Below are 24859 nucleotides of genomic sequence, written 5' to 3' on the forward strand. Positions count from 1 at the left end.
GGAATTGTGTGTTTCTTCTGACAACTAATAAGGGACCGGTGGCAAGTTGAGTCCAGGGACCGAGCCGGAGATAAGACACTCATTTCCCAGCGCTGCTTTACCCGTCAGCGATATGAAGAACATCAGGTATGAGCTAAAGCGACAGACTTTGAAGGTGAACTTTAAAAAGCAGCAGTTCTCCAGACATCATTCACAGATGAAACTTTTATTTAGAAAACAATTCCATAAGAACGGGGGCAATTCACATTCATTGGTAAGCTAGCGTTAAAGGCGCGGTGGGGTAAATAATGTAGCAGTGGTTTGCCTTTTTTTTTTTTTTGCAGTACGTCAACATGGACGCTGTTAAGGCAAAACAATGTTGTACAAAAATATCAGCTGCGTTCGCTGCAATTCGTTCGTATCTGTACAGTGTCAAGTAAGTAGAAGAATAAAAATGTGTCAATAGAAAGGTTTGTGTATTTATATACTGCAGTTTATAATCTTCAGTTAAGCAGCCGTATGTTAAAAACACATTCTAACGCTTAAGCTGGGAAAATAAAAAGTCTTTGGCGAAAAGACATTCAAAGTCCAGCAGGGAAATAAAGATGATAGGGTAACGCATATGCTTTTCAAAGTAAGAGTAGATCAACAAACTGCTTAAATTTCACTAGCTAAAAATTACATAATCAAACCCAAAAATAAATAAAACAGCCTTAATAACATTAAAACCTGTACAGATACACGTATTGCAAAAAAAGGTGTAGGCAGAACAGTACGTTAGTGCACAAAATACAGCAAATGGCTCAAGTTACGGCCACTTCCTGCTCATCCAAGCATCATCTCATCCTATCTTTCCAACCCTGAAAGCCTGTGAAATTCTCCTGTGCCAAAACACTAAACTTATTTCAGATCAGATTTTATTAAACCCTGGGTATCCATCCTCTGCAGTCTTCTTGACTGGCGGATTACGGACGCAGATCCCGTTTCTTTGTGGAAAAGGTTAAAAACCCAATGAGGACCATTAGCGGGAGCTGCAGGGCCAACTTGGATGGGAAAACGTCAGATGGTGTGTGGAGGAGGAGGAGGAGGAGGCCCAGGGAGCTGAGGAGATTGGGTGCATGCATGAGTGCTTGGCAGATTCATTGCACTCATCATCATTGAGACAAATTGCCTCACTTCTCCTCTCTGGGGCGAGTAACTGGGTCCGTCAGCCAATATGCTCCCATCGCACTAAATAGTTCACTCCTGACCTGTAGCAGGAAGGTGTCTGGCTTATGAAGTGGAGGCACAGCTTCGTAGCCTCACCAGTAGAGCTTGCAGCAGTGCACAAAATGTCTGGACCAGCACCTGACTAATCTGTGGCCCAGGTACAGCAGAGTCCCACCCATCCATCCATCCATCCATCCTTCCTTCCTTCCTTCCTTCCTTCCTTCCTTCCTTCCTTCCTTCCTTCCTTCCTTCCTTCCTTCCTTCCTTCCTTCCTTCCTTCCTTCCTTCCTTCCTTCCCACCCGCTAGGACGAAGTAGTAACATTTCCAGAAAGGGAGGCGCAGCTTTCGGCCGTATCGTAGAAACAGTCTTCGTTGACTACAGAAGTCAGACTGTGAACGCTGAACTCCCTCTCCAGCAACATGTTGAGGTCTGCCCCTGAGGAGGACGCCGCATCTGCCTGGCCGTCCAGTGACCTGCTGTGCTGCTTCATGTCCAACAGAGCGCCCTGGCTCCTGTGAAAGCTGCCGTTTTTCCTCTTGACGGCGCCGAAGTGCCCTCGCGCGAGTTTGGCCCGGATCTCTGGCGTGTCCCCGGCCGCCTCCGGCTCCACGCGGGGCGCCGGTGCGCATCCCGACGCGGCATCCTCCGACAGTGTGAGCCGGAGGAACTGAGCGTCGATGGCGCTGGCGGGCGACCCGCTGCTGTCCCCGCTGCTCCTTCTCGCCCCCCCCTCGCTGAAGCCGTCGTCGTCCTCGTCGCTCAGGATGTCGGACTCCTTGACGGAGGCGGAGCGGGTCTGTGCGTTGGACCCAGGCGTCTCGGGCCAGATCTGCCGGGCGAGGGGGATGTCAGACGAAGCAGAGGACCGGGCGGCCCCCGATAAACTGTAGGTCCCGCTGCTCAGGCTCCCCTCGTCCGAATCCGGGCCCGGCCTGGGATTCCCAGCCTGGGCGGAGAGATCTCCGGTCGGCACCTTACACAACCAAGTAGCCCTGGAGGAGCCTGGTAACAAAAGGTGGAGGCCGATGTTAGAAATGTCAGGCTTATCTGAGCAGAACACTTGCACCATAAACCCGCTCCCCCATTGATGTGTTTAATGACCTTATAAGAAAGATAGGATCAGGTGTACAGTACTTGCATAATGGGTGGTAGTGTTAGAAAACTGATTATTTTAAAGGCCACTATACCAATCAGCAACAATCACCCCTATGATTTCTGTGTTTATTATAGAAAGCCTTCCAAGAAAAAGCGGTTAGTGCTAGAAAGAAATGTCAAGTTTAGAAGCATCTCCCTGTGAACGTCACCTAGTCGGGCGGAGGAGGGCAGGGTGCTCCGCAGGGGGGCCAGGCGCTCCTTGCAGCTCCTCTCCAGCGTTCCCTCGCACCTCACGTTCCTCCTCGCGTTCTCCCGGAGGATGGAGCGCATCACCTTGACGATGCTGACCTTGCTCTCGGGCGCGCTGGGGATGGAGCGGGAGCAGGAATGGTGACACGCGCGCAAACACGTCCCCAATTTTCTAATGACCTTCGTTCTCGCCACTATGTCAATAATGCGGTTATTCCCAAAACAACAATAAAAAGGTGTGGCCTTGTTCTACAAGGTTCTTAAAGGCTTTAGGCCAATCAGAGCTACTTTTACCTTATCAGCATTGTCAGGTCTTGTAGTGCTGTTTTAATTATTTAAGTTTTTCACTTTTCTACATTTTTTATACTTTTTTATAAAACAACAAATGCAGCATTAATGAGAGAAATGGAAATTATTTAGGTATCTAAGGTGTTTGCTACTTTTTCTAATACTATTAAGCTATTGTATCATATCACATGAACAGGGGCAATCTAATTACTGTGCAGACCACTTCACCAAACTCATTCGAGGACGGAGCAGAATAAATAAATTCAATAAAGTTCAAACCTGCTGCAAAGCTGGAAAACAGTCTCCGGTCTCCCTTCCACTTCAGACCTGGAGTGAATCAGCTCCCAGACGCAGCTGCTTTCTGTGCCGGTTCCTGCGAGAGCAAGGGGAAATAGAGGGGACGCTTTTAATCAGGCAGTCAAATTGGGTGCGCGGTTTCCAACGGCGAGGGAGGGAGCTGGATTGAAGAGCCCGAAGAGGTGCGCGTGTGAGAACAAAGAGATTTAGCGGATGTACTTTGCGAGTGATTTAGTGAGCGAGTGCCGGCTCCCTACCTGCAGTATTCCCCAGTCTGACCTGCAGCGCCGAGAGCGGGATGAGCCAGCGGAACTTAAAGGGGTCCGAGTCCCCGTGGGAAAGCGCCGAGCGAGGGTTGGCCTGGTCGGAAAACGCCACACACGGGGGGGAAAGGATGAATGAAGCTACCCCCATTAAAAAAGGCACCATTTGTTGAACGCGAGAGCGAGTGATTCTCACCATCTTCTTCTTCAGCTTGTCTTTTTCCCTGTAGACCAGTATCGCTGCCTTCTTGAACACTGGCGAAGCAGAGAAAAGACATTATGATCTCGGCGAGGAAGCGTCCCGTGGGGGAAGCACAATGAAAGGAGTCCAATCCACACAAGCGTTTTAGCTTCCAGCTTGAAAGCAATAACGTACTCATCAGTACTACAGATACTGACACTCAGGAGCCGAGCGCGGTGAGGCTGCTTGTCTACCGATTAAACATTTAACTGCAAACATCCACGGGTGATGTTAATAAGTTTAACAAATGAGGAACGTGTCGTCAGATGCGACAGGCGTCCGTCGGGCGCGGACTCACCGAACACTGTGATTTCCGGGTCTTTTCTCATGCGACCCAGCGATGGATGCGGGTTGAGCCAGACCACGGAGGAGTGCATGAGGAACTCTCCCATCGAGATCTCTGTGACCTGAGAGAGAGGGGGGGGCATCATTTAAAATTCATTTATTAGTTTCGTCATGTTCTAAAATCCTCACTAGCGAGAAGCGAATGCGGGAGTAATGTGGTGGAATCGAGGGAATTCAGAACTGCTGTAAATGTTTGTATAGGCAAAAATTTATCTGAGAGCTGTTTACAGTAAGCAGAGAAAACACACTGTACCCTCAATAACATGCCTGAACGTTCACTTTTAATATTTGAATGCTTCGGGTCCCCGGGGCCCGTGAGCAGACGCTGCAGTAAACAATGTACAGAGCAAACCAAGACGGTTATGTTCGGATTAAACATTGATGCCGATGACTGTACGGCCACAAAAGGACGCGGTCGAATTAAATATAGATGTGCATGTGTGCGAACGTGACGGCCCGTTCTGCTCGTGTGCAGCTCCGCCGTCATGCGACTGGAACCGGTCCGGACACAACGAGGCTGTTCTAGTTAGCTCTAGCTAGCCAACGGGTGTCTACCTCCTTATCGTGGCCGGTCTGCTCGGCGACGAGCTGGTCGAACACGGAGCCGTAATCCTCGTAGATCTTCTGCATCTCGTTGATGTGGCTGGCCACCTTCTCCATGGCTTTCAGGGCCTCTGCGGGGGGGAGAATTGGAAAGCGCTGTCATTTACTGGAGACAGCTCGAGGACCGAGTTAGAGGCGCGGGGGATGCGCTCGCCTCCCTACCAGTGAGGTGGTAGTGCTCCTCGCTGTCGCCGTCGGTGAGGGAGACCAGCTCCCTGAGCAGCAGGGGGTACTTGAGCACCCTCTGCACTGGTTTGATCAGGTAGGACTCCAGGGTGGATGAGTGCTGCTTGGTGGGGTTCCTCGCATCCAGGAATTCCTTAAAGGCCCGATCCGTCTTAGCTGAAAGGACACACATGCCGAATTAATGAGCCTGTTGTTTTTGTGCTTTTGTGGTCTCAGAACAAACAGTGTCACGAGCGAGGGGTGGCGTAATCCTCTCAAAGTAACCTGGCCGCCACTGCCGGAAAACACTTGCTCATGACTCGTCTCTCTGACCATCATAATAAAATGAATATGATGAGGGATGATGCTTTCAGGGGTGGGCGCTGAGCTCATGCAGCGCTAGTGCGAAGCGGCAGCTTTTCGTTAAAGGTGATGACATTTCCTTGTGAACAGTACGTCTCCACAACACTTACGGAGGGGGGCCCCATTAAAGTATTAATTATAGCACTGGCAGCCGCAGACGTGCAGCCGCATCGACACCTCCAGGAATAATTGGCAGGCAATTAACGAGGCAACAAAACAAACGGGGGGGGAGGGCGCAGAGCCCGTGGCATGATGGGAAAGGAGGGAGGGAGGGAGGCGGGTGATGAAGATGGCAGAAACGGGCGCATAATTACTTAAAGAGTCGACGGACGTGCGTAAATAGCAACTGCCGCCTCTTAACGCTTGTGCGGCGTGCAATTACTGCGCTCTGTGACATTCAAGGCCTTGGTTAAAGAACAGGGTGCAAAAAAAAAAAAAAAAAAAAAACGCAAACGCCGGCAGTTCGAGCGTGGCATCGTCAGCTGGAACTGCCCGGCGACAGATCAGCTAACGATGATCATTACACCGAGATAATCGACGTTTAACCCAGTCCCGTCTTCTCTGTTATTATTTAAGAACTTCAGAGCATGGTAGTCTGATCTTGTTATATCCTGTAATTAGGGCAACCGAACTTCATTTCCACCATCTTTTCCGAATATTTAATGGTCCAGAGCGCCCAGCGTTGCCTTCAAGACGACGTTTAGGGCACGTGAGGCTCCTCTAGGTGATTCTGACCCACCAGAGACTTTTCCAAGTGAAATCGAAGCTTCGAGTGCCTGTTTACCGCTATGAAGCCGCTCTCGTGGCTGTAAACTGGAGAGGCATCGCTCACCTTGCACTCTGGAACGTTTACTTTTCTACATAACTGATTTGTTTCCATAAAGAGGAGGCGCTGCCTTCCACAGTGACGTGTCCCTGATGCAACGTGGGTGCAAGATCGCTGAATTTAGCAGCGGGTGTGTGTTTCAGTCTGGTCCACTCCGTCCGGTTTAATACCTCTCTCCAGGACCTTCTGGACCTTGATGTGGTTGGCGCAGAAGCCGCTGTAGAGCTTGAAGTGGTCGGCGTAGTAGAGGAACGAACCCCCCAGGGAAAACAGCAACTTCTGTAAACAGAGAGCACGTGGGGGGGAGAATGAAAAGCGTTGCACACAGATGGAGGGGAGCGGCGCTGCACAAAGCCATGGAGGATGAGAGAGCGTGAACATGTGGAGTCACGACCGGACCACTCTGCTTCCCGTCTCTTGGGAGATTATTCAAACAGCTACTCTCTCTCTTTCTCGCTCGCTCGCTCGCTCTCACCTGCCCTGTCGTGTACGCTAGCTTTCAGCAGCTGACAATCCAGCCAGTGAACCGTCCCCTCCGTCAATACACCCCACATCTTGTCATGTCAAGCCCATAAATCATGCTGCAGTGTCACACCACCTCAATGATTCATAAGCCTGAAGATCTTTTTTTTTCTTCCTTTGGTGGCAATTCTCTGGTCAGTGTTAAATGGCTGGACTCTTTATTACTAACGTTACGCGTGTCGCTCACCTTGAACTCCGACGGCGTCTCTATGGTGCTAAAGTCGGGCGAGCAGGCGATTCGCTCCTCCAGCGTCTGCAGGAAGACCCTCTGGAAGTCCAGCATCTCCGGCAGGCTGCCGAACAGGCTCTCCATCTGACGCGCACGGCGGAAAACAGCAGGGGGAACGAAGACAACGTAAGCAAAACGAGGCTGAAGGTTAATATAGACAGTAACTTATAACATGCCGAGGATTTAAAAGCTGCAATCTGATATTGTTAGAAATGCACACACAAATGTATACATTCTAGCCACACACACACTGGTTGATTCCAGTCTCCAATCAAGCTGATTGGAGGCTAACGCGCCCTGGTCTGTTTCAAGTATGGACAAATCCCACCATCCCATAACAGCCTTTTAATTTGCCTCCTGCTCGGCTCCTTCTTGTCTTTGGGGAGAAATCCTGTGTTTGAGGCTCAGGTCGTAGCCAGGCTGCAGCCGAGCTTCACCAGGCGTCGTCAGACGGCGTGTGAATGCACGCTGAATAATTAAGGGGATTTTTATGTCCTGGCTCGTATTATTGTCCACCTGGGACTTTAGAATGTCGGTGGAGCTGAATGCTAATTCGTCCTCATCACCCTCTGGTAACAAACACTCAGGGATTTTCACGTTCAACACGACACACGCGACCTACTTCGTCCAGTGTGAGGAAGGTTTCGTGCTGTAGGGGCTTCAGGTAGATCTCAAATAAACATGTCAGGTCCTACACACAAAAAACAAAACAAAACAGATGTTTAGTGACAATTCATAATGTAAATCAACATTCCTTAACCCTCCCAATCCAATGAACAGCTCACTCTTTCTGCCGTTTTGTAACTTCTTCTTGTATAACCTGTCTCCCTGACACAACCCTCCCCTCATTACCCCATGGTCTCCTCCCCGCCCCCCTCCACCTCCCTCCTGTAATGTGGCTGTAGCTTGTCTCCATATCAGTGGGGATATTCTCATTAGGTTGATTTACGAGCTTTCACCTCCTGCTCTGCTTTGTCCCCCTTCGCTCGCTACCGCGGTGGGCACAAGCAAATGGGGCCCGTATCAAAAGTCTCTGTGGATGATGTCGCCCATTGCTATATAAACAGCAAGGTGCATAGAGAAAGAGTGTAATGAGACAAATGAAAAAATAACACGTGAGGTGGAGAGTTTTTAAAATGCCAAGCGTAAAGATCACGAATATGGCTCTGTAATGTGCTTCGGGGAGGAAAAGGTCATATTGGAAAACATGAAGGCGGCAAAGTGATTGGGCGGGAGGGAGATAAATAAGGGAAGAGGGGAGGAGGGGAAAGGGAGGAGAGCAAACAGTGATGGAGAAAAACAGCATCTCTTTCTTCTACTCCTTTGTGTGTCCTCTGGCTCCTGTCTTATATTAAAAGGAGTCATTTGGAAATAATTTGAAAGAGCCTGAGGAAAAATGGGGCTGCAAAAATAAATGAAGGCTTCCCCGGATGGGGGACGTTTTTACGCTTGACCGGATTAAGCAGACGACATACAAGTTTCTAATGAATGAGCAGATTGGTTATGTTTGGACAGACTTGTACAATAAGGATCTTTATATCATGATAAAATCTAAAAAACAAAAACAGTTCTATAAATCTAATACAATATTTAGCAGGTGGTGATATGGGAGCAGTTGAGGCTCGGTGGGGTCACCTTCACGTAGGACTTCTCCGTGTCCACCAGCTCCTGGATGACCTTGCGTAACCTCTCCGTGGCGCTCAGGTGCTTGGGGCAGGGTCTGAGCAGGGCGGCGTCTCCCGAGGGGCCCGGCCGCGGCCCCCCGCCCTGCCCGGCCCGAGGGCCCTCCTCCATGGAGCCCGTCGCGTCCTGGAAGGACTGGTAGAGGGTGCACACCGTGTCCACGCTCTGCAGGGGGCGACAGAGAGGCGGGGGATGCGTTAGGTTGGGCGGCTCGGGGATTAGAAAAAGGCTGATGTGTGAAACGCACGTGCCCATGAACACAGAATGAAACTCTGGGGTCTTTCATCTGCCTCATTTAACCATTAGGCGCTAATGAGTTCGGCTCCAAATCTGTATGAAATAATGATGGATGGAATCCCACACTGTGCGCGACCAGTGGTTCCCCTGGGAATACTGAGGGTGTTATGAAGGTTTAGTTATGCACTCTATGCTAATTGGCTTTGCATCAAAGACTTTCAGTGCATCTGAAAGACTAAGTGTGTCTCCCAGTAGACGGCATTAGAGGATGTAACAGTGTTCTACCGAATCCATACCGGACAGTTTTGTGTCTGACCATCCCTCAACAACCAAACCCAACGTGAGTCCTTTGTGTAGATTCGAGCGTTGAGTAGCTCTTCAAGCACTCTAGGCCGAGCAGCCCTGGCCAGAAGTGCACAAGCCCATCAATTTCCCTGCGCGCTGCGCTAAAAATAGCCGCCGTGATGACCAGGCCGCCCTGTTGCATGGGAATGACATGATGTAGCATTATAATCTGTGGCCGGGCCGGCGGAATCAGCAGAGGCTGATAAGTGGCCGTAATAGCAGGTTCCGGCTCGCTGCGCGGCAACACGGCACCGTGGGACGCCAGCGATGCCAGACAAAACAGCTGCTCAGCACTGTGTGTGTGTGTGTTTGTGTGTGCGTCACGAGCTCCAAATATTACATGAGCAAGCGTTTGTCTGCAGCTGACGCGTGGATCGAGCGCCCGCCGCCCTGACGCTGCGGGTACACAGCACGCAGCTTTGTTCCTGGGGGGGGGCCCCCCCCCAAATCCATTCCCAGGGAGCTCTCAGACAATCAAATCCATCCCATTAATAAGCCCGCGACTCATCAGTTAGCTCATTATAGCACGGTCACTGCGGAGCCGGCCCGCCAGCGCGAGAGCAGGAGAAGGGAAAATTAAGTGCGAGACGGGGGGAGGAAATTCCTCTCAGTGTCCTCCATGCACGTCTGGTCTAAGCCGCTTTAAAAGGCTCCACCACCCACAGCAGCCCTCCTCTCCGGAGCTCTCCGAGAGTGGTCTGATAATTATGATGGGACTTAATGTCTCCCCGTGCACGGCTGGAGGGGCCGAGACGCTCGTGCAGCTGCAGCCGACTCACACATACACAACGTGCGTGCTAGCGTGCGTGCTAGCGTGCGTGCTAGCGTGCGTGCTAGCGTGCAGCATCACCGTCACAGCGATATTAGAGGTGGTTCCTAAAGAATCTGAGGGTATCACCCATTCACACACGTCATCCCTGCATTCTCCGATACTGGCTCAAACTCCACGTTGCACCAGGGAGTCTTTGCCTGAAGGAAACACAGGATTGAATGATATTAGCGCTAGCGCCAGACAGGGGAGAGCGGCTTTGTGGAGACAGATAACGGCCGCCTGCCGTTTGTTTCTGCTACATGTGCCCAGAGGAAACAGAGGGGAGGAGGCCTGACGGGGCCTTGATACACATGCGTGTTTGTTAATTGTGTGAGTTAATTCACACACACACACACACACACACACACACACACACACACACACACACACACACACACACACACACACACACACACACACACACACACACACACACACACACACACACACACACACACAAACACACACACACACACACACAAAAATGAGGTGGTCAGGAGGAACGAGCGAGCGAGCAAGAGAGAGAGCGAGCGAGAGAGGGAGGTGAAGGGGCCAAGCGCTGTCATGACTCAGGAGTTGTCTCACAACAAAGCCGCAGCCTGACAGCCAGCCCAAATAAGCAATTAAAAGCCGGGGACGGCAGCCAGAAGTGGCAGAGGAGACGGGGAGCGCCGGGGAAGGAGTGGATCCGACAGCTCCGCTGCGAGTTTCTAGTCAGGTTGTCTCCGAGACGCCTGCGTGAATCACTCCTACCTCCTCTCCGAGCTCAGACCCTTTAGTCAGTTTAGAAAACGAGACTCGTTGCATCATACGGACGTTTCGCCGTTTCGCGTCCGTCTGCCCGGGTCCGTCTGCGCTTCTCAGCTCACGCGCTCGGAATAATCCACCTAAATTAGCGAGACGTGATCGCTTTGGCCGCGAGCAGCAGCTCCTTCGCCATCATGAGGCGCCGCCGACCCGTCCTCACCTCCGGCGACACGCCTCCGCCCTCGCTCACCATGAAGAGCAGCCGGTAGAGCCGCCTCCACGCGGCGCTGGCCCGGCGCCTGGTCCGGCGGGCCAGCGAGCGGCCCTTCCCGCGCAGCCGGCCTCCCCTCGGGTCCGGCATGGCGGAGCCGTCTAGAGAGAGCTTCCACGATGGGCCGCGGAGGAGAGCTCGGCCATCTTCTCACTTAGCGTGGACTTAGCTTCGACCGAGGCCCCGCGACGACAAGGTGCTCGCTTTGCGTTTCAATCACAAGCGGACATTCTGGCCACTTCACTGGTGCAAGTAGAGGGGGGGGGGGTCCCTTCCCCTCGCATTTATCCTCACTCAGTGCCCGTCTCGTTGCATCAATGCCGGTCCCGCTTGCATCTGTCTCACTTTGGCTCTTTTTTTTTTTTTTTGCAGCCGTGCGATGACCTGCTGAGAGCTGAATGGAGAGGCCTCATCAGTGCCCACGCTCTCAATACCAGCAGCAGAATGCGGACTGTTCTGGCTTCTTTCATGCACACACAGAGGAATGGCTGACTCCAAAAAAATCTCTGTAAGCTAGTGGGGGTGGGGGGGGGGGGTAGGAATGTGAACCATGGCCTCACCTGGACCACATGAGCAGCAAAGTGCCTGTTTCATGAAGGCAGACAATCAATGGGAGTAATTAAGATTCTGGCTTCCACTCCATCTTATGATCTTATGTCACGTCTCAGTAAAGGGGAAAATTTTATCCACCAGAGACAAAAAGAAATTCCCACTCTATTAATTATTGTTGTTCGGCCTCAGTTGAGGACATATCCCAATAGTTGCTTTCCCTCCCCGAGTGCTGGGGAAAAACACACAGCTCCGGCAGCACAGCTCTGACAAACACTAAACACTGTCTCCATCTCCTTTTAACGCTCCGACGGAGTCATTATGTACAGAGCTCAGCCTGTTTTGCAGATGAAATGCGGCTCGAATCAAAGAAGAAGCCTCGCGCCTTCACCAGCAGCGAGGCCACGTCGGCGCGCCAATAAACAAACAAACGCCGGGGAGGGAGGGGGGGGGGGTAAAAAAATGAAAAATGAAAAAAAAAAAAGCCTGAATAAAACTCAGGCGGGTCCCCGGGGCCGGCTTTACCCATCCCTCACAGAATACAGCCTTGTCATGACACAGCGAGCGAGCGAGCGAGAGAGAGAGAGCCAGGTGGCCGGTTGGCAGCGCGGTGATTCATTTGCCATGTTAGCGCGCTATAGCTTCACGATGCCATCTTCTTTTGGAAGCTCAATAAAAGAAGACGTGCGCTCGTAAATCAAACGGAGCGGAGGGGGAGGAGGGGGGTTTGCGGGGGACGAGAAGGGGGGAGGGAGGGGATGAGAAGGGGGAGGGAGGGCCCGGCCGGTCCCGTCGCGCTCCACTCAAGCCCATTTATGCCTTTTATTATTCATCCTAAACAAATATTATTCCGCCGAGTCTCCGAGGACTTCGGGAGAGGAGTGTGTTTTAATAATGAAGCCAACTTCAGATTAAAGCGTCCATTCTGCAGAGGCCCTCAGGCCACTCACTGCACTCCGCCGCATAACTGTCCTCACAAAAGCCAAAGCAGCGCTAGCAATGTAAGCTAGTCTGATAAAAGGTCTCCAACTCAATGAGAGGCAACGCAGAATGGCTTGATGATGCAGAAACAAAGCACCCGATGACAGATTAGCGCGTATTTTACAGATTACACTCGGCTCAGACTAGCATCAGCCACGTCGCCATAGTTACCGGTGCTTCCTCCGCCTTGGCGCCCGCATGGCAGGACAGGCAGGCGGCCACGTCCTGAGCCACACACGCCAGCTTGTCTTTGAGCAGCCGTCCCAAACCGAGCAGCGCCGAGCCCAGGAACAAGTCCTTCTCTCCGGCGCCGCAGTCCGACGGCCAGAACCAGCACATGGCCAGAAGCGAGCAGAGGGCCTGGGCCGGGGACCGTTCCCGGCCGAAGAGCTCGACGAGGGGGACGACGTGGAGGAGCGGCCGGGGGGCGGTCGGTGCGGCGCCGGGAGCAGCGCCGGGAGCCCGCTCTCCGGTCATTCCGGCCCGGTTATCAGCTTCATCTCGGGTCAGGGAGGCCCGTAGTTCCTCTGTTGCTCCTTCCTTTTTAAGGTTGGACCTCCACAACTTGATCAAAGCAGAATGGACTGACAGGAGCAGGCCAGTCTTAGACACACTGACAGCAGTAAGCCCAGATTATTAGCCTGCTCATGGCCATATGGTGGCTGATGGGCTTAGTCATAAAACACATCTCCCTATATCAGCCTGCCACACACACACACACACACACACACACACACACACACACACAGAAGCAGATTCTCTCAAGTTTAGCGAGGGGATGGTTTTAGCTCCGAGGAAGACGCCATCATATTTGAAGAAGATGATGGAGCCGAGTATCCGTAGGCATCATCCGCATCTTTTTGAAGTCTAGAACCAGCGATAAGAGCGCAGAATCAAAACTGCATAACTTAACCAGCGCGTGCTTAAACACCTCAGACTCGTCTTGTAATAAAAAAAAAAAAAAAGACAAAACGTAGCAAAATGGAAAGTAAGGAGAACAAGCACACACACATACACACGCACACACACTAAGGCACGCATGCCTTCATCTAATTCAGGGAACCCTACTTGAAACAGGACAAATTGCACCAACTAAACCAGACGGAGGGCGGCTCCAGTCGTACGCCACCATGCAAATGCTCTTATGGAAACGTCTTGTCTGGACAAAAGCAAAGAGGCTTTATACGTCTGCCTGCTGTTTAACATTTGCTTTAATACCAGCCGCAGTAAGGATATCTAATATAATAAGTGATCAGTACATGATGGAATTTGAGAGCAGCAGAGTGAAACTCTGATTATTTACATCATTTACTCATGCAATAAACCCAGTGATGTGTCCAGTGGTGTAACAGCTACTCGTCTGTTTGGAACTTTGAAATACTATAATAATTAATCCAGTCTTCAGCCAGTTAAGTCAATTAGCTCATTCTTTCTGCTGTATGTGAAGCGCGTGTCTTGATAACATACAATCATCTGTCCGTGCAGCGCCATGCGTAACCTTCCATCTGTCCGCTGGGATGGAGCCAACTAAACATTTCCATTCCCCAACTAGTGGGGATTAGATGAGGCAGAAACCAACTCTGCCGTTTGGATCCCGCAGATAAGCGCTCTCGCGCGTGCGTCGCCGGGCCGTAGGAACGCGCGCGCGTCCAATCGGCTCGTTTTGCCCGAGTTCTGCAGTCGACTGCTTGAGATCGCCGCGACGTCGCCTTAAAGCAGCTGCGACGACGCTGCGGCCAAATACATCATTGGGTGATTCACAGGCAATTAGCATCCTCCTGACGGTAGACAACATGTTAGCGGCGACACACACACACACACACACACACACACACACACACACACACACACACACACACACACACACACACACACACACACACACACACACACACACACACACACACACACACACACACACACACACACACACACACACACACACACACACACACACACACAAATTGGAATGCGATGGACCAATTAATCTAAAGGCAGTCAGTCTTGTGAGCCAGACGATGACAAGATGTGGCAAGAAGCTTGAAATTAGTCTTTTTCCTCCGTCTCTGTTGACATTCAGGGCGTCGCGTGCACCTGTAGGCTGCCACTCGGCTGATTCTCTACCCGGCGACTCCCTCCTTCCCACTTCCCACCCCGGAGAATCAACCCGACAGCCGTGCAGCGATTAAATCACGAAGGCGAAGACCTGATTCGCCAGCGCCACTACCTCACCGTGTGTTTTTAAATTGCTGTCACAAAGGGGGGGGGGGGGATGTATGCAGTGACATACACGCGCTTCCATTCATTGCTCAGTGAAAGACAGAAGGCAGGGAGCTGCAGCAGCAGCAGCAGCTGTGGTGCAGTGCAGATCCCAGCGCAGTGGGACTGACTCATGTCACCGGGCAAACAAAACGAGAGACAAACAGAGCCAGAATGGAGAGGAGAGGGAGCGCTGTGCTCACTAATCCGCCCCCTGGCTGACCCGGGGTCAGGCGCCGCGCGCCATCGTCTGACGCGGCCAATTAAAATGAAGCCACGGCCGCTCCAGCGATTAGCGGCGGTTTCTGGCTATTTGGCCGGGATTTAGTATGGATGGACCGCACCTGCCGATCCACTGCATCAACGTGGAGTTGGTGGAAGCAGCGTCCAGCGTGCGCGTCTTCGGCCCATCGACGCTGATCGCGCGCGAAGCTTCTGCAGCTTCCTCTCAATAAACACCAGCCCACAGACGCACCCTCAATGCAACACCACCACCGGGCCGGTCTCGCTTCAACCACTCCTATAGAGTTGGTGCCCACATCAAAACAAGCCGAGCAGATAGCTGCCGAGCTGCAGAGAGGACAGAAATAGGCTCACGATCTGTCGTGAACCATCAGGGGCGGTAATTTGGCATCGTTACAGAGCCGAGATCCCTCTAAACCCGTTTGAACGGAGGAGATGCTCTGCAGGAAGAGATAAACAGGAAGAGGATCTCTGCTCGTCCATATTATGCGGATGTGGGAGTGAGGGCGAGTGCGATGGAAGCGCCTTCCGCCGTTTCCCGAGATTTGTCCCGCGTCCGCTCGCGTGTCACGCCGCCTCCCCTCTCACTCCGCATCCCGCCTGCGTGACAGTAATAAGCTGTGTTTATACCGGTGGCTATGATGGAATATCCTAATTATGGTAATGCCGCGGATTGGTGCCAGTCTGGTGTGTGACAGGCCCCGCAGCTGCCACGGCGAGTGGGCACACACACACACACACACACACACACACACACACACACACACACACACACACACACACACACACACACACACACACACACACACACGGACCCCCAACGGCATTCCGCATGCAATCATGGAAGGCGAAGGAACGGTGGGCGTGTCTGACGTTCTCACACACCTTGCTGTGATGGACGGGCCTGTGTGCGCGGTGGGCGGGACCATCCTCCAGTGCTACGCCATCTTCAGCTGCAGGACACACGTCTGCAAGGAAACGGGAAGTTAGGTGAATGTCGCTTCATGGTTGCATGAGAAGCAGTGTTTTATGTTCATGCCACCCGTCACTGCATCTGTACAGTTGTTTTTTTTTTTCCTTCCGACCCCAGAACACAAACAATGCCGGCTGGATCTACTCTGAAACCATTCTGGGCGCCTTCCAGCTGCACACAGCTCAAACTAAAAATGGACATGGTTCAGTTATACCAAAAAAACAAACAAAAAAAATTTTGTTAATTAAAGACTCTGCTCTGATGTCCTTGTTTGACTACAACAAATTAAAAACAGCTCTGTAGCTACAGCTTTTTGCCGTTTCCCCCAAATATCCCTATTAATATAATGTATATTTCATTACAGGATGAGAGCTTCCTGATTTTCCCCACTTACTCATTAAATTCAAGGTCCTGAGGACAAACTCTCTAGCGGTTGGCACACAGGAAGACTTTATTTCTGATTGTAGCCCGGGAGGCAGGCCAACGTGACAGCAGGGAACAAAAGAGAACTTCTAGACCTCCTGTGGAGCCCAACTCCTCCTTTCGGCTGGCAGTCAAACGTCTGACAGCCACAGATGAGCTACTGAGGATCTCCAGCCATCTGAGTTGGGCTGTCTCGTTCGACAGGCTCGTAATCCAGATTACAGACAGCTTCCTTCTAGGAAGGAAATCGCGAAACCGGTTGTGTAAATCGTGTCAGACAAGTGTTATTCCCCCCCCAGTGTCTGCGTTCGCCCCCGTCTGCCTCGTCTGGGATCACGCGTCCTCTAGAGGCACAGAGGAGAACTGCAGGCGCTTCGAGGCCGTACAGTTATTAACCCCCCTGTGCTCAGTTATGCCAACAACTGAAAAAAACATTTACAATTTGTCCTGACTGGTTAATGGAAATGGAGATTACTATTGCACCATTTTAGTTACTTATTATATTTCAATGAATATTCACCAAACTGTACATCAGGAACCAGCTGCATCCTCTGTGCCTCAAGTCAAATTACTCACAGCGTCATTCTCGGCCACAAGAATGTGCAACGATAACCACAAAGACTAAGCAGACATGAAAATAAATGCTACTGCTGTATTCTTAGTCCATTTCCAGTAGCAGATCAGTTAATAACTTATGAGCAATGGTCTTTTTGTGCCGTGAATGGTTCTAGCATCGTCCCGCCATTGTCTCTTACCTCTGAAGAGGTTGAACAAAGAGGCGGCGGGTGTTTCTCCGGCCGCTGGGCATCAGCTGTGCTGGTCCGACGACACGGGTGACCTTACGGCTCAGCTATGACGCCGGACGCCTCACGTCCGCGGTGAGATTGAGCCGAACTGACAAGCTACTCTGCGTTCACAGCGATAATGAGCCCCGTGCAGTCGGAGCCCGCCCGCCCTCCGACCCCCCAACCCCCCACCACCGCTTCGTCTCTCTCCCCCGAGGACACGCGCAGAGCTGTGAAACTTCATCTGCAGCTCTCAGTGGCGCTTTTAATGTTCGACGCCGAGGAGCCGACGCGCTTGAGGAAGTCGAGGTCTGAGGCGAGACGGAAGTGCGCTGGTTAACTTGCGGTTCAGATGGTAAAACGGACGTGGTCTAACAGCAGGTCCCGGTAATGTAAGCAACTGACCCCCTGAGCAACTTCCCCACAGAGTAAAAACCTACAGCAGACAAGTGACAGCGCAACCGATTACGCTGCAAAAGGATGACGTGCCGCACAGACACAGACAAAATCCTTCCATCTCACCTGAAACTGAAACTAGTGTATCGAGGTCAAACAAAAAAAGTCTAGTCATCCCACCCAGCCTCAGTTATGTCATAAGCACCTGTGGAGGACTTGGCCCGTTGGTGTCCGCTGCTCAGGTTTGGAGCGGCTGGGAGCAGGTTCGACGCCCCGGACTCTCGCCTCAGGCTCATGCGGACCGTCTCCTCCGCGAACAGCGTCTGGATGTTCGACAGGTCCAGGCTGTGCACGCGACGGCCGTTCAGAAGCAGGATCTCGTCGCCCGGATGCAAACCTGGGAGCACACGGGCGTCAGAAAGGCCCCGTGGATCGCACGGACCTGTTGTTACGGGCCGAGTTTTTTGCACCTTCGCCGAAAGCCGGTCCGTCGGGGAGCACCTCGCTGACGAAGATCCGGCTGTTCTGCTGGCCGTCTTTGTGTCCGGTCACTGCGAAACCTGGCGGCGGGTGAAGAGAGAGGGGCGTTCGATCAATGGAAGGATTACACGTGGGATTAACCTGCAGTCACACCCAGACCTAGAGCGCCGCACAATTAGGGCCGACTCACCCAAGTCTCCAGTGCCGCTTGGCCTGCTCATGTGCAGTGTAAACACATTAACTGGGACCACCTCCAACTGCTCAGTGACCTGCGAGGTCACATCAAACAAGCCGATAGACGGTAAATAAAGAGCAAATGATCAGGAAGTGTGTGTGTGTGTGTGTGTGTGTGTGTGTGTGTATTGCTCACCACGTCGTGGAGGAGCTCGCCGGGCGCCACGTATCGGATCTCCACGTCCTGTCCCGTTCGACTGTGCACGCGGAGGCTGTGCAGGCCCGGGTCCAGCTGTTTCACCTGTTCACACACACACACACACACACACACAACAGCCTTCTAAACGTGCGCACGCACAAAATCACCGCACCGGGCTTCACGCACCCACGCTTACACTCGCAGGGCTGAGGTGTGAATGACCCAGACTTTACGCATGTTGATGAGAACAGTAAACAAAAAGCTTCACCCAAAGGACTACACAGGTAGGAGGTGTGTGATATATGATAATGTGTGTAGTTAGACACTGAATAAATTCATGTGTTATTTAAAGAATAAGCCCAGCTACAGTTAACTATTAGAAATAAAAACTCAAACTAATGCTATTGCTTTTCATTCATTCATTCATTCATTCATTCATTCATTCATTCATTCATTCATCCTGGTAGCGGCCACCCAGCCAACCTTGCAGGCTGCAGACAGAAGGTCGGCAGCCGTCTGCTCTCTTCCGACGGGTACTTGAACTGTCAGGCCGTCGGGCATGTGGACGAGCAGCACGTCCGTAGAGCAGCCGGCGCCGTCCCGCACGCCGCCTTCAGGGGGCGACATGGAGTAGATGCTCGCCAGTACGTCCAGCCTCTGTGGGAGATGACAAAAAAAATAAAAAATAGGAGAGAGGGAGTGAACGAGAGAGAGAGAGAGAGTTTGAGTAACAGCACACAAATCAATAGAGTTCCATTAGTCTAAATGCTTGGCTGTGGATCAAGCAGCAGAGCAAAGATGTCATACAATTAGCCTCTCAGAAATTCATTTGACAACCCGGACAGCAGTTGCTCCACATTATAGACATCGTTACGACCGCGTACACAGGGGACTTGGCGAGGGTCAACAGGCAGCACTGGACGTCCAGATGATATCGGGGCCGTGACTTATTTGGTTTGGAAAGACCACAGAAGTCATTGTGACTTCGATGATGCATGGAGGCAATTTATTTTGAAATCACTCAAACCTTCGGGAGGTATTCGTGCGTTGGTGGCATTAACTGGGGGGGGCAGAGCAGTCAGCCCACCGCGTCGCCTCGCAGGCAGCCATTTGGGGGTTTTTGGTTGCGCCTGTGTGTCTCGGGAGGGGAAATGAGCCTGGCTGCAGTGTGGGGCTGTGGGAGATCCCACAAGACTACAATTATCAAGACCCTAGACCTTGAGGAAATCACCCCAAATGAAACCCATGAGTTGAAGTGATTCAGCACTTTAAACAAAACAATATGCGTTAAACTGAGAAGCAGGAGCTAAAGCTGCTCCAGTCGGTAAGTCTGGGCTTCTAACAGTGCTTTAGATGCATTATGGGAGAGCGGCATGTGTGAGAGACTGTCTTTGTGATGTGTGTGTGTGAGCTTTTCCGTTTGCTGTTGATGAATCACCTCAAAAAAAAAAATGGGGCTCTTTTTCCTTCCAGACACGAGCCTAAAGGGACAAGCTCAGGCCTCTGATTCAGAGCACTTAGCTCCACACACACACACACACACACACACACACACACACACACACACACACACACACACACACACACACACACACACACACAAACGCAGACAGTAGCGCACACAGACAAACATGTGTCTCGTTTTCCAGCTGAATGAGCCTTTGAAAGCCGAGGAAGCGGCGCCAAAATGAGAGGCCACCGATGTTCTCGCCGAAGCGTTCCCGTAAGCGGCACAAGGTGCCACTTCAAGCAACCGGCCCGTTTGGGACGTGAGGTCACGCTCACAACTGGAAGTTAAAAAAAAAAAAAAAAAAAGGCGTCATGGTAACGGGTTGCGTAACGGCCGTGTTTGAATGGAAAACCAAGCTTTTGCTCGAGCTGCAGCTGATGGACACTGTGCACCCATTCATGGACGTCTGCCCACAGTCCAGAATGCAGCCTCTATACTACACGCTATATTTATGTCTGCATTCAAACCTGTGCTTCAGTCTTTCCTCTCAAGGGTGGAATTTCAGGAACTCTTTCCATTGAACTTAGCAACTGGACGACGCAAATATGACAGTACATTAAAGAAACAGAGAAGGAGTTAAGGATGATTTTTTTTTTTGCTGTTTTACTTCTGCTGCAGCTATTTAACGTTGCTCTGGATTTCACGCAAGGCGACAAGGTGTGAGATTAGTGCGTAACCGGCATAAACCCAAACGCTGGTATCGATTTTCCTCCAGCAGACGAGCCGCGTTCACCGCTGACAGAAGGAGTGGGAGAAAACTACACTCAGCCAGTGGCCGTGAACTGATGTAACCCTTTAAGAGTGGAGCTGTACGGACAACGCGTCCCATACATATGGATGTTTGTGACTCTATGCAACACAACCTACAGGCAGAAAGTGCCAATAAATCCTCTGCTCACTGTAAAAAGCTAGAAGACACTGACGCTTGGGCCCCAGACACAAAAACAACATTCGCTCCACTTCACAGTGTTGCTTATTAGAGTAAATCAAGAGGATTTGAGCCCAGTGGGCACAGAGTCATCAAGATAATTAAAAGAAATGGATGTGGTGACTAGAATCAATACAGTTTGTTATTTTCCCAGTCCCCTTCCTGACTCTTAATCCCCACTAAAAACAGAATCCTTTTGATGAACTGTTTTCCACATTCGAAGGAAAAAACGCGCAGCAGACGCGAAGCTGCCTCCTCCTAAAGAAACAGTGAAGGCCATTATCGTCTCCTTCCACCGCTTGTGGCCGCCGGCCGCTGTCGCTCGCCACGTTCACCAAAGACCCGCGCCACAGATCTGCATCCTGCGAAGCGTCAGTCCTGCTCGCAGGCTAAAAGCGCTCATTGTGAGGCTGCATCTGTTCCCTCAGCAAGACCTCAACTGGAGGAACGAGCATCGAAATGTGTTTAAAAATGATGTTATCCAACACAAGGTCAAAGGAATTCATATTTTCCTAATGTTCCTTTTTAAGTGGAGGCCACGTCGCAGACCCAGCTGCTCTGTTTGAAGGTATTACAGATTTAATTAAATGCTTGAAGACAGAAAACATGAACAGGATTTGTAAAGGAAAATCATTAAAAGGATCAGTTCGGCATTTTAGGAAATGCTCTGTTGTTCTCGCTTTCTTGCCAAGAGTAAAGTGAAAAGCCTGACACCCTCATGTCTCTAATATGACTCATGTTTCTAAACATAACAATTAGTATTAATCACATGTAATACAATAAAAATTGCAGCACTATGATCAGCGGGATTAATAAAGGTCAAATGTGTCTGTCCACTCATGTTGCTATGTGACAAAGAAGTTATATTGAAATTAAAAGAAATATTGCCACATTCTGAAACTACACATATTATTGTGGTGAGTAATAGAACAATAGTTATTAATCAGCAACTACTAATAGGTCAGTTATTCTGAAGATCTGCGTCAGGCGTGGCCTCTACTTGCAGATCTTCCCTCCTTCAATCAAGTGTCTCGAATAACTTTACAGAGTCCATCAAAGCCATGAAAGACAGCAGAGGTCACTGCTGCAGCTACTTGACGCTGAGACTGACGCTCCCACGCGACGCATGCGACAGATGGAATTCTTAAAGAGGAAAGTATCAAAGAAGCCCTCGTTGTGACTCACCTCTGCGCTCCTGGGAGGCGGCGCGCACGTCTGACCCCCAGCGTCGCCCTCGAAGACCTGAAACGAAGGAGACGGGGTTCGTCAGAGTCGCAGACGCAGCGGCACCGCGCTGATCGAGTGCCCGGACGCTTTAATGCGATCCAGCGACAGCCACGCGTTATTGTGCCGTTAATTAACAGCGACGCGGGGCGAGCGCAGCGCTTTGATAACGCTCCACACAGGGGCCGCGGCCTTTGAAGGTGCTGTGCCCAGGGTGGCTTCTGTGCAACGGGGAGATGAAAGGTGGAAAGAGCCCAGTTACAGATGAGACGAGGACGAGCACCCCCCCCCCCATCCCCTCGATGTCAGAATCTTTCACTTTACGACCTTGTCTACCTTCTCTCCCCAGATTGGTGTGTGTGTGTGTGTGTGTGTGTGTGTGTGTGTGTGGCTAAAACAATCCCATATCCCAGCGTTGACAGAGACACAGTTATACGATGGCGCGACTACAGTTGTCACTTAGACGAGCTGCTGAGAACCCACCGAGTTTGTCTTGTCAGGGGGGCAGAAGTACCACGATATCTGGGCGGTGACAGAAATGGGCCATTTTGTTCTTTAAGCGAGCCTGACACCGACCCAGCGGCTGAGAAGTCATACATGACACTTAAATAATTGTGTTATGGGAGAGACGTGCAGGCTGTCACTCTATGATGATATGGGAACACCGTTCCTTCCAACCAAAAACACTCTCCTGGAACGGCAGTAAGAACTCCTCTGTGCTCAGATCAGCAGACTACAGCGACTCCTTCCACCTCAACTCAACACACAAGCACATTTAGAAAGTGGCTGTAAACACTGCAGCTTCGCAGTAAAAGGACTAATTTTAGAAAGCTTTACCAACTCTCCCACAAATCCTGGGAGCTTTCTGGCCTATTTCCCACAGCCCGGCTGTTCCGTACTGTACGCACAGCGCCGCTAAGACGGATGAGAGATGGGAAGACAAGGGGGGGGGGGGGCTGCAGGTCAAGGTTGTGAAGTGCAGCACTGCATTGGGAAATGGGATTTAGGCTTAGTCAACGCAGATGAGTCGGTACGGAAACTGTGGGAGGGAGCCCATCATCAGGTACGGCTCTCGCGTTTGAGCTCTGAGAATGAAAGACGAGTGGGTTTCAGGAGTGGAGTGTGTGTGGACGGACCGGAAATTAAAAAGGAAAGCAACGCAGGAGCCTCGCTCTCCACATCCACACACGCTTTGTCTGTGCACAAAAAAAGGGGAACCTACACTACACTGATCTCTAATCAGCCATTAACTGCTCCTGATTAACAACAAACAACAATCGTATAAAAGAAGTGGGACCCTGGGAAAAAAAAATGAAAGGGAAGCTGTTTAATATTTAGAGTCTTTCCACCAACCATCTGCCGCTGACTGCAGGACTGAGGCGAGAGGGGAGAACGGCTTTTAATAATTCACGCGCGCGCCGCTGCAGCGCCACCTCGGCCTCGTCAGGCCCGCCGGCTGCAGTCGCCCGCAGAAATCACAGCACCCGCCCACACCTACGTAGGAAGTGTCACCAACAGCTGCTCGGAGGAGTCGCGAGCACAGAACACACGGAACGGGACGTCGAGTGAGCAGCCACGAATCAGGACTCATCTGACTCATCAATCACAATCCTTTAATCTCAACTAATGAATACTTTCGGAAAAAAGGACAGACCGTTTCCTGCGGTGATTCCTAAAACAGACCACCGTGAGCAGAGGAGCGTTCTCCAGGCACCTCCAGGGTACAGCGTGGAGGATTTCTCCATTAATAAATAACCGGCACGTAAGGGTCTAATTACTAACCTGGGAGGATTTTCCCCCTCTGCACCTGGGTGAGGAATGCTCCCCTGCGTTTATGTTCAGGGGGGAGGTTTGGATTCGAACCTAACAGGAAGCAGAGGGGATCCCGGGCTTAATGCTTCTAAATGACTAAAACCTGACAACCTTGAGCCCAACGAGGCCCAATTTAACAGCAACACAAATGGCCGTGATCAGTGGTACCTGCGAGGCAGACGGCCTCTTGTCTCTGCCTTTCTTGGTGAGGTTGTCGAGGCCTTTGAGCGAGGAGAAAAGGCCCTTCTTCCTCTGTCGGTGAGTCAGCGACAGCGAGCGCCTCCTGAGCGTGGCCTCGTCTCTGGAACAGATCTGAATGGGGAACGCAATCAATTCAATCAGCGAGGAAGAAAGAATCCCATCTAATCAAACCATCTTAATTAAGTTTATTTTTCCATCAGTGCCGTTTGCGGAGTTTGGTCTTATTTCAAAATGATTAAAAGAATTTTCGAGGATACCGTGAGACATCGAGCGACTTTAAAGTGAAATACTTGCTCACCAGCGCGTGGAAGGACGAGACGGAGAAAATCCCGAGGCGCCCGAGGGTGGTTTTGCTGCGGCGGCCGGCGATGGCGAGCAGACTCTTGGGGTTGGGCAGCTCCCCGCCCTGCAGACTGGCCAAGTAGCAGCGCATTCTGAACAAGTCCATATTGAACCTCTCCAGGTTCTGCTCCCACTGCTGAATCTGAAACGCGAGCGCAGGATAATTATTTTTGGCAAGTCTGGCGGAGGCCCCCCCCGAATGAGAGTTTGGTGAATATTTGAGAAAAGCATTCAGCAGCATTAGGGAGGGAGGGAGTCAGAGAGGGTCAATCGAGAGCTTTCCATCAAGCTACAATTGCTTGCAGGTGTTGGTGGAAGACGTGGGGCATAAATCGGTGGAGGTCCGATGACTTCACATTTAGTTTAGAGGGGAGTGAACACACATGAGCACTAAATTCTAATACCAGTTTTTGTGCAACTCTAGAGAGGGTGGTGATGTTACGCAGACCACTTAGAGACCCCCCCCACCACCTTTCAAACTACAGTTGCCCCAATCCCCATGCACAGTGTGTAAGCTATGAGAAAGCACTTATTTTGTTGGCTGGAGACTGGTTTTAATGAGAGCCCTTAAGTTAAACAAGCCCCTAAAACAACTGACTTTTATAGGTCT

At 51.3% G+C, this 24859-nt stretch overlaps 1 protein-coding gene across 5 annotated transcripts in view; it reads right to left on the reverse strand.

Annotated features, from left to right (window-relative positions):
- Positions 1-189: 189 nt before the first annotated feature.
- tiam2a (TIAM Rac1 associated GEF 2a) overlaps positions 190-24859 on the reverse strand; it is a 61569-nt gene continuing 36899 nt past the window's right edge. For 3 of the 5 annotated variants that reach the window (XM_041069259.2, XM_041069260.2, XM_041069258.2), the window contains 21 exons: positions 24206-24391; positions 23875-24018; positions 21856-21912; positions 18716-18889; positions 18230-18334; positions 18050-18128; positions 17850-17939; positions 17585-17776; positions 15688-15770; positions 8312-8524; positions 7299-7367; positions 6635-6760; positions 6096-6204; positions 4734-4913; positions 4524-4642; positions 3922-4030; positions 3579-3637; positions 3377-3479; positions 3102-3195; positions 2495-2649; positions 1435-2192 (listed from right to left, as the gene is read on the reverse strand). In XM_041069259.2, coding sequence (XP_040925193.1) covers positions 1492-2192; positions 2495-2649; positions 3102-3195; positions 3377-3479; positions 3579-3637; positions 3922-4030; positions 4524-4642; positions 4734-4913; positions 6096-6204; positions 6635-6760; positions 7299-7367; positions 8312-8524; positions 15688-15770; positions 17585-17776; positions 17850-17939; positions 18050-18128; positions 18230-18334; positions 18716-18889; positions 21856-21912; positions 23875-24018; positions 24206-24391 — 3147 coding nt within the window. In that variant the 3' untranslated portion in view covers positions 1435-1491. The other 2 variants (XM_055505910.1, XM_055505909.1) reach the window with 2 other exon arrangements.

The sequence above is a fragment of the Betta splendens genome, chromosome 22 (assembly GCF_900634795.4).
Source record: "Betta splendens chromosome 22, fBetSpl5.4, whole genome shotgun sequence".
NCBI classification, from domain to species: domain Eukaryota; kingdom Metazoa; phylum Chordata; class Actinopteri; order Anabantiformes; family Osphronemidae; genus Betta; species Betta splendens.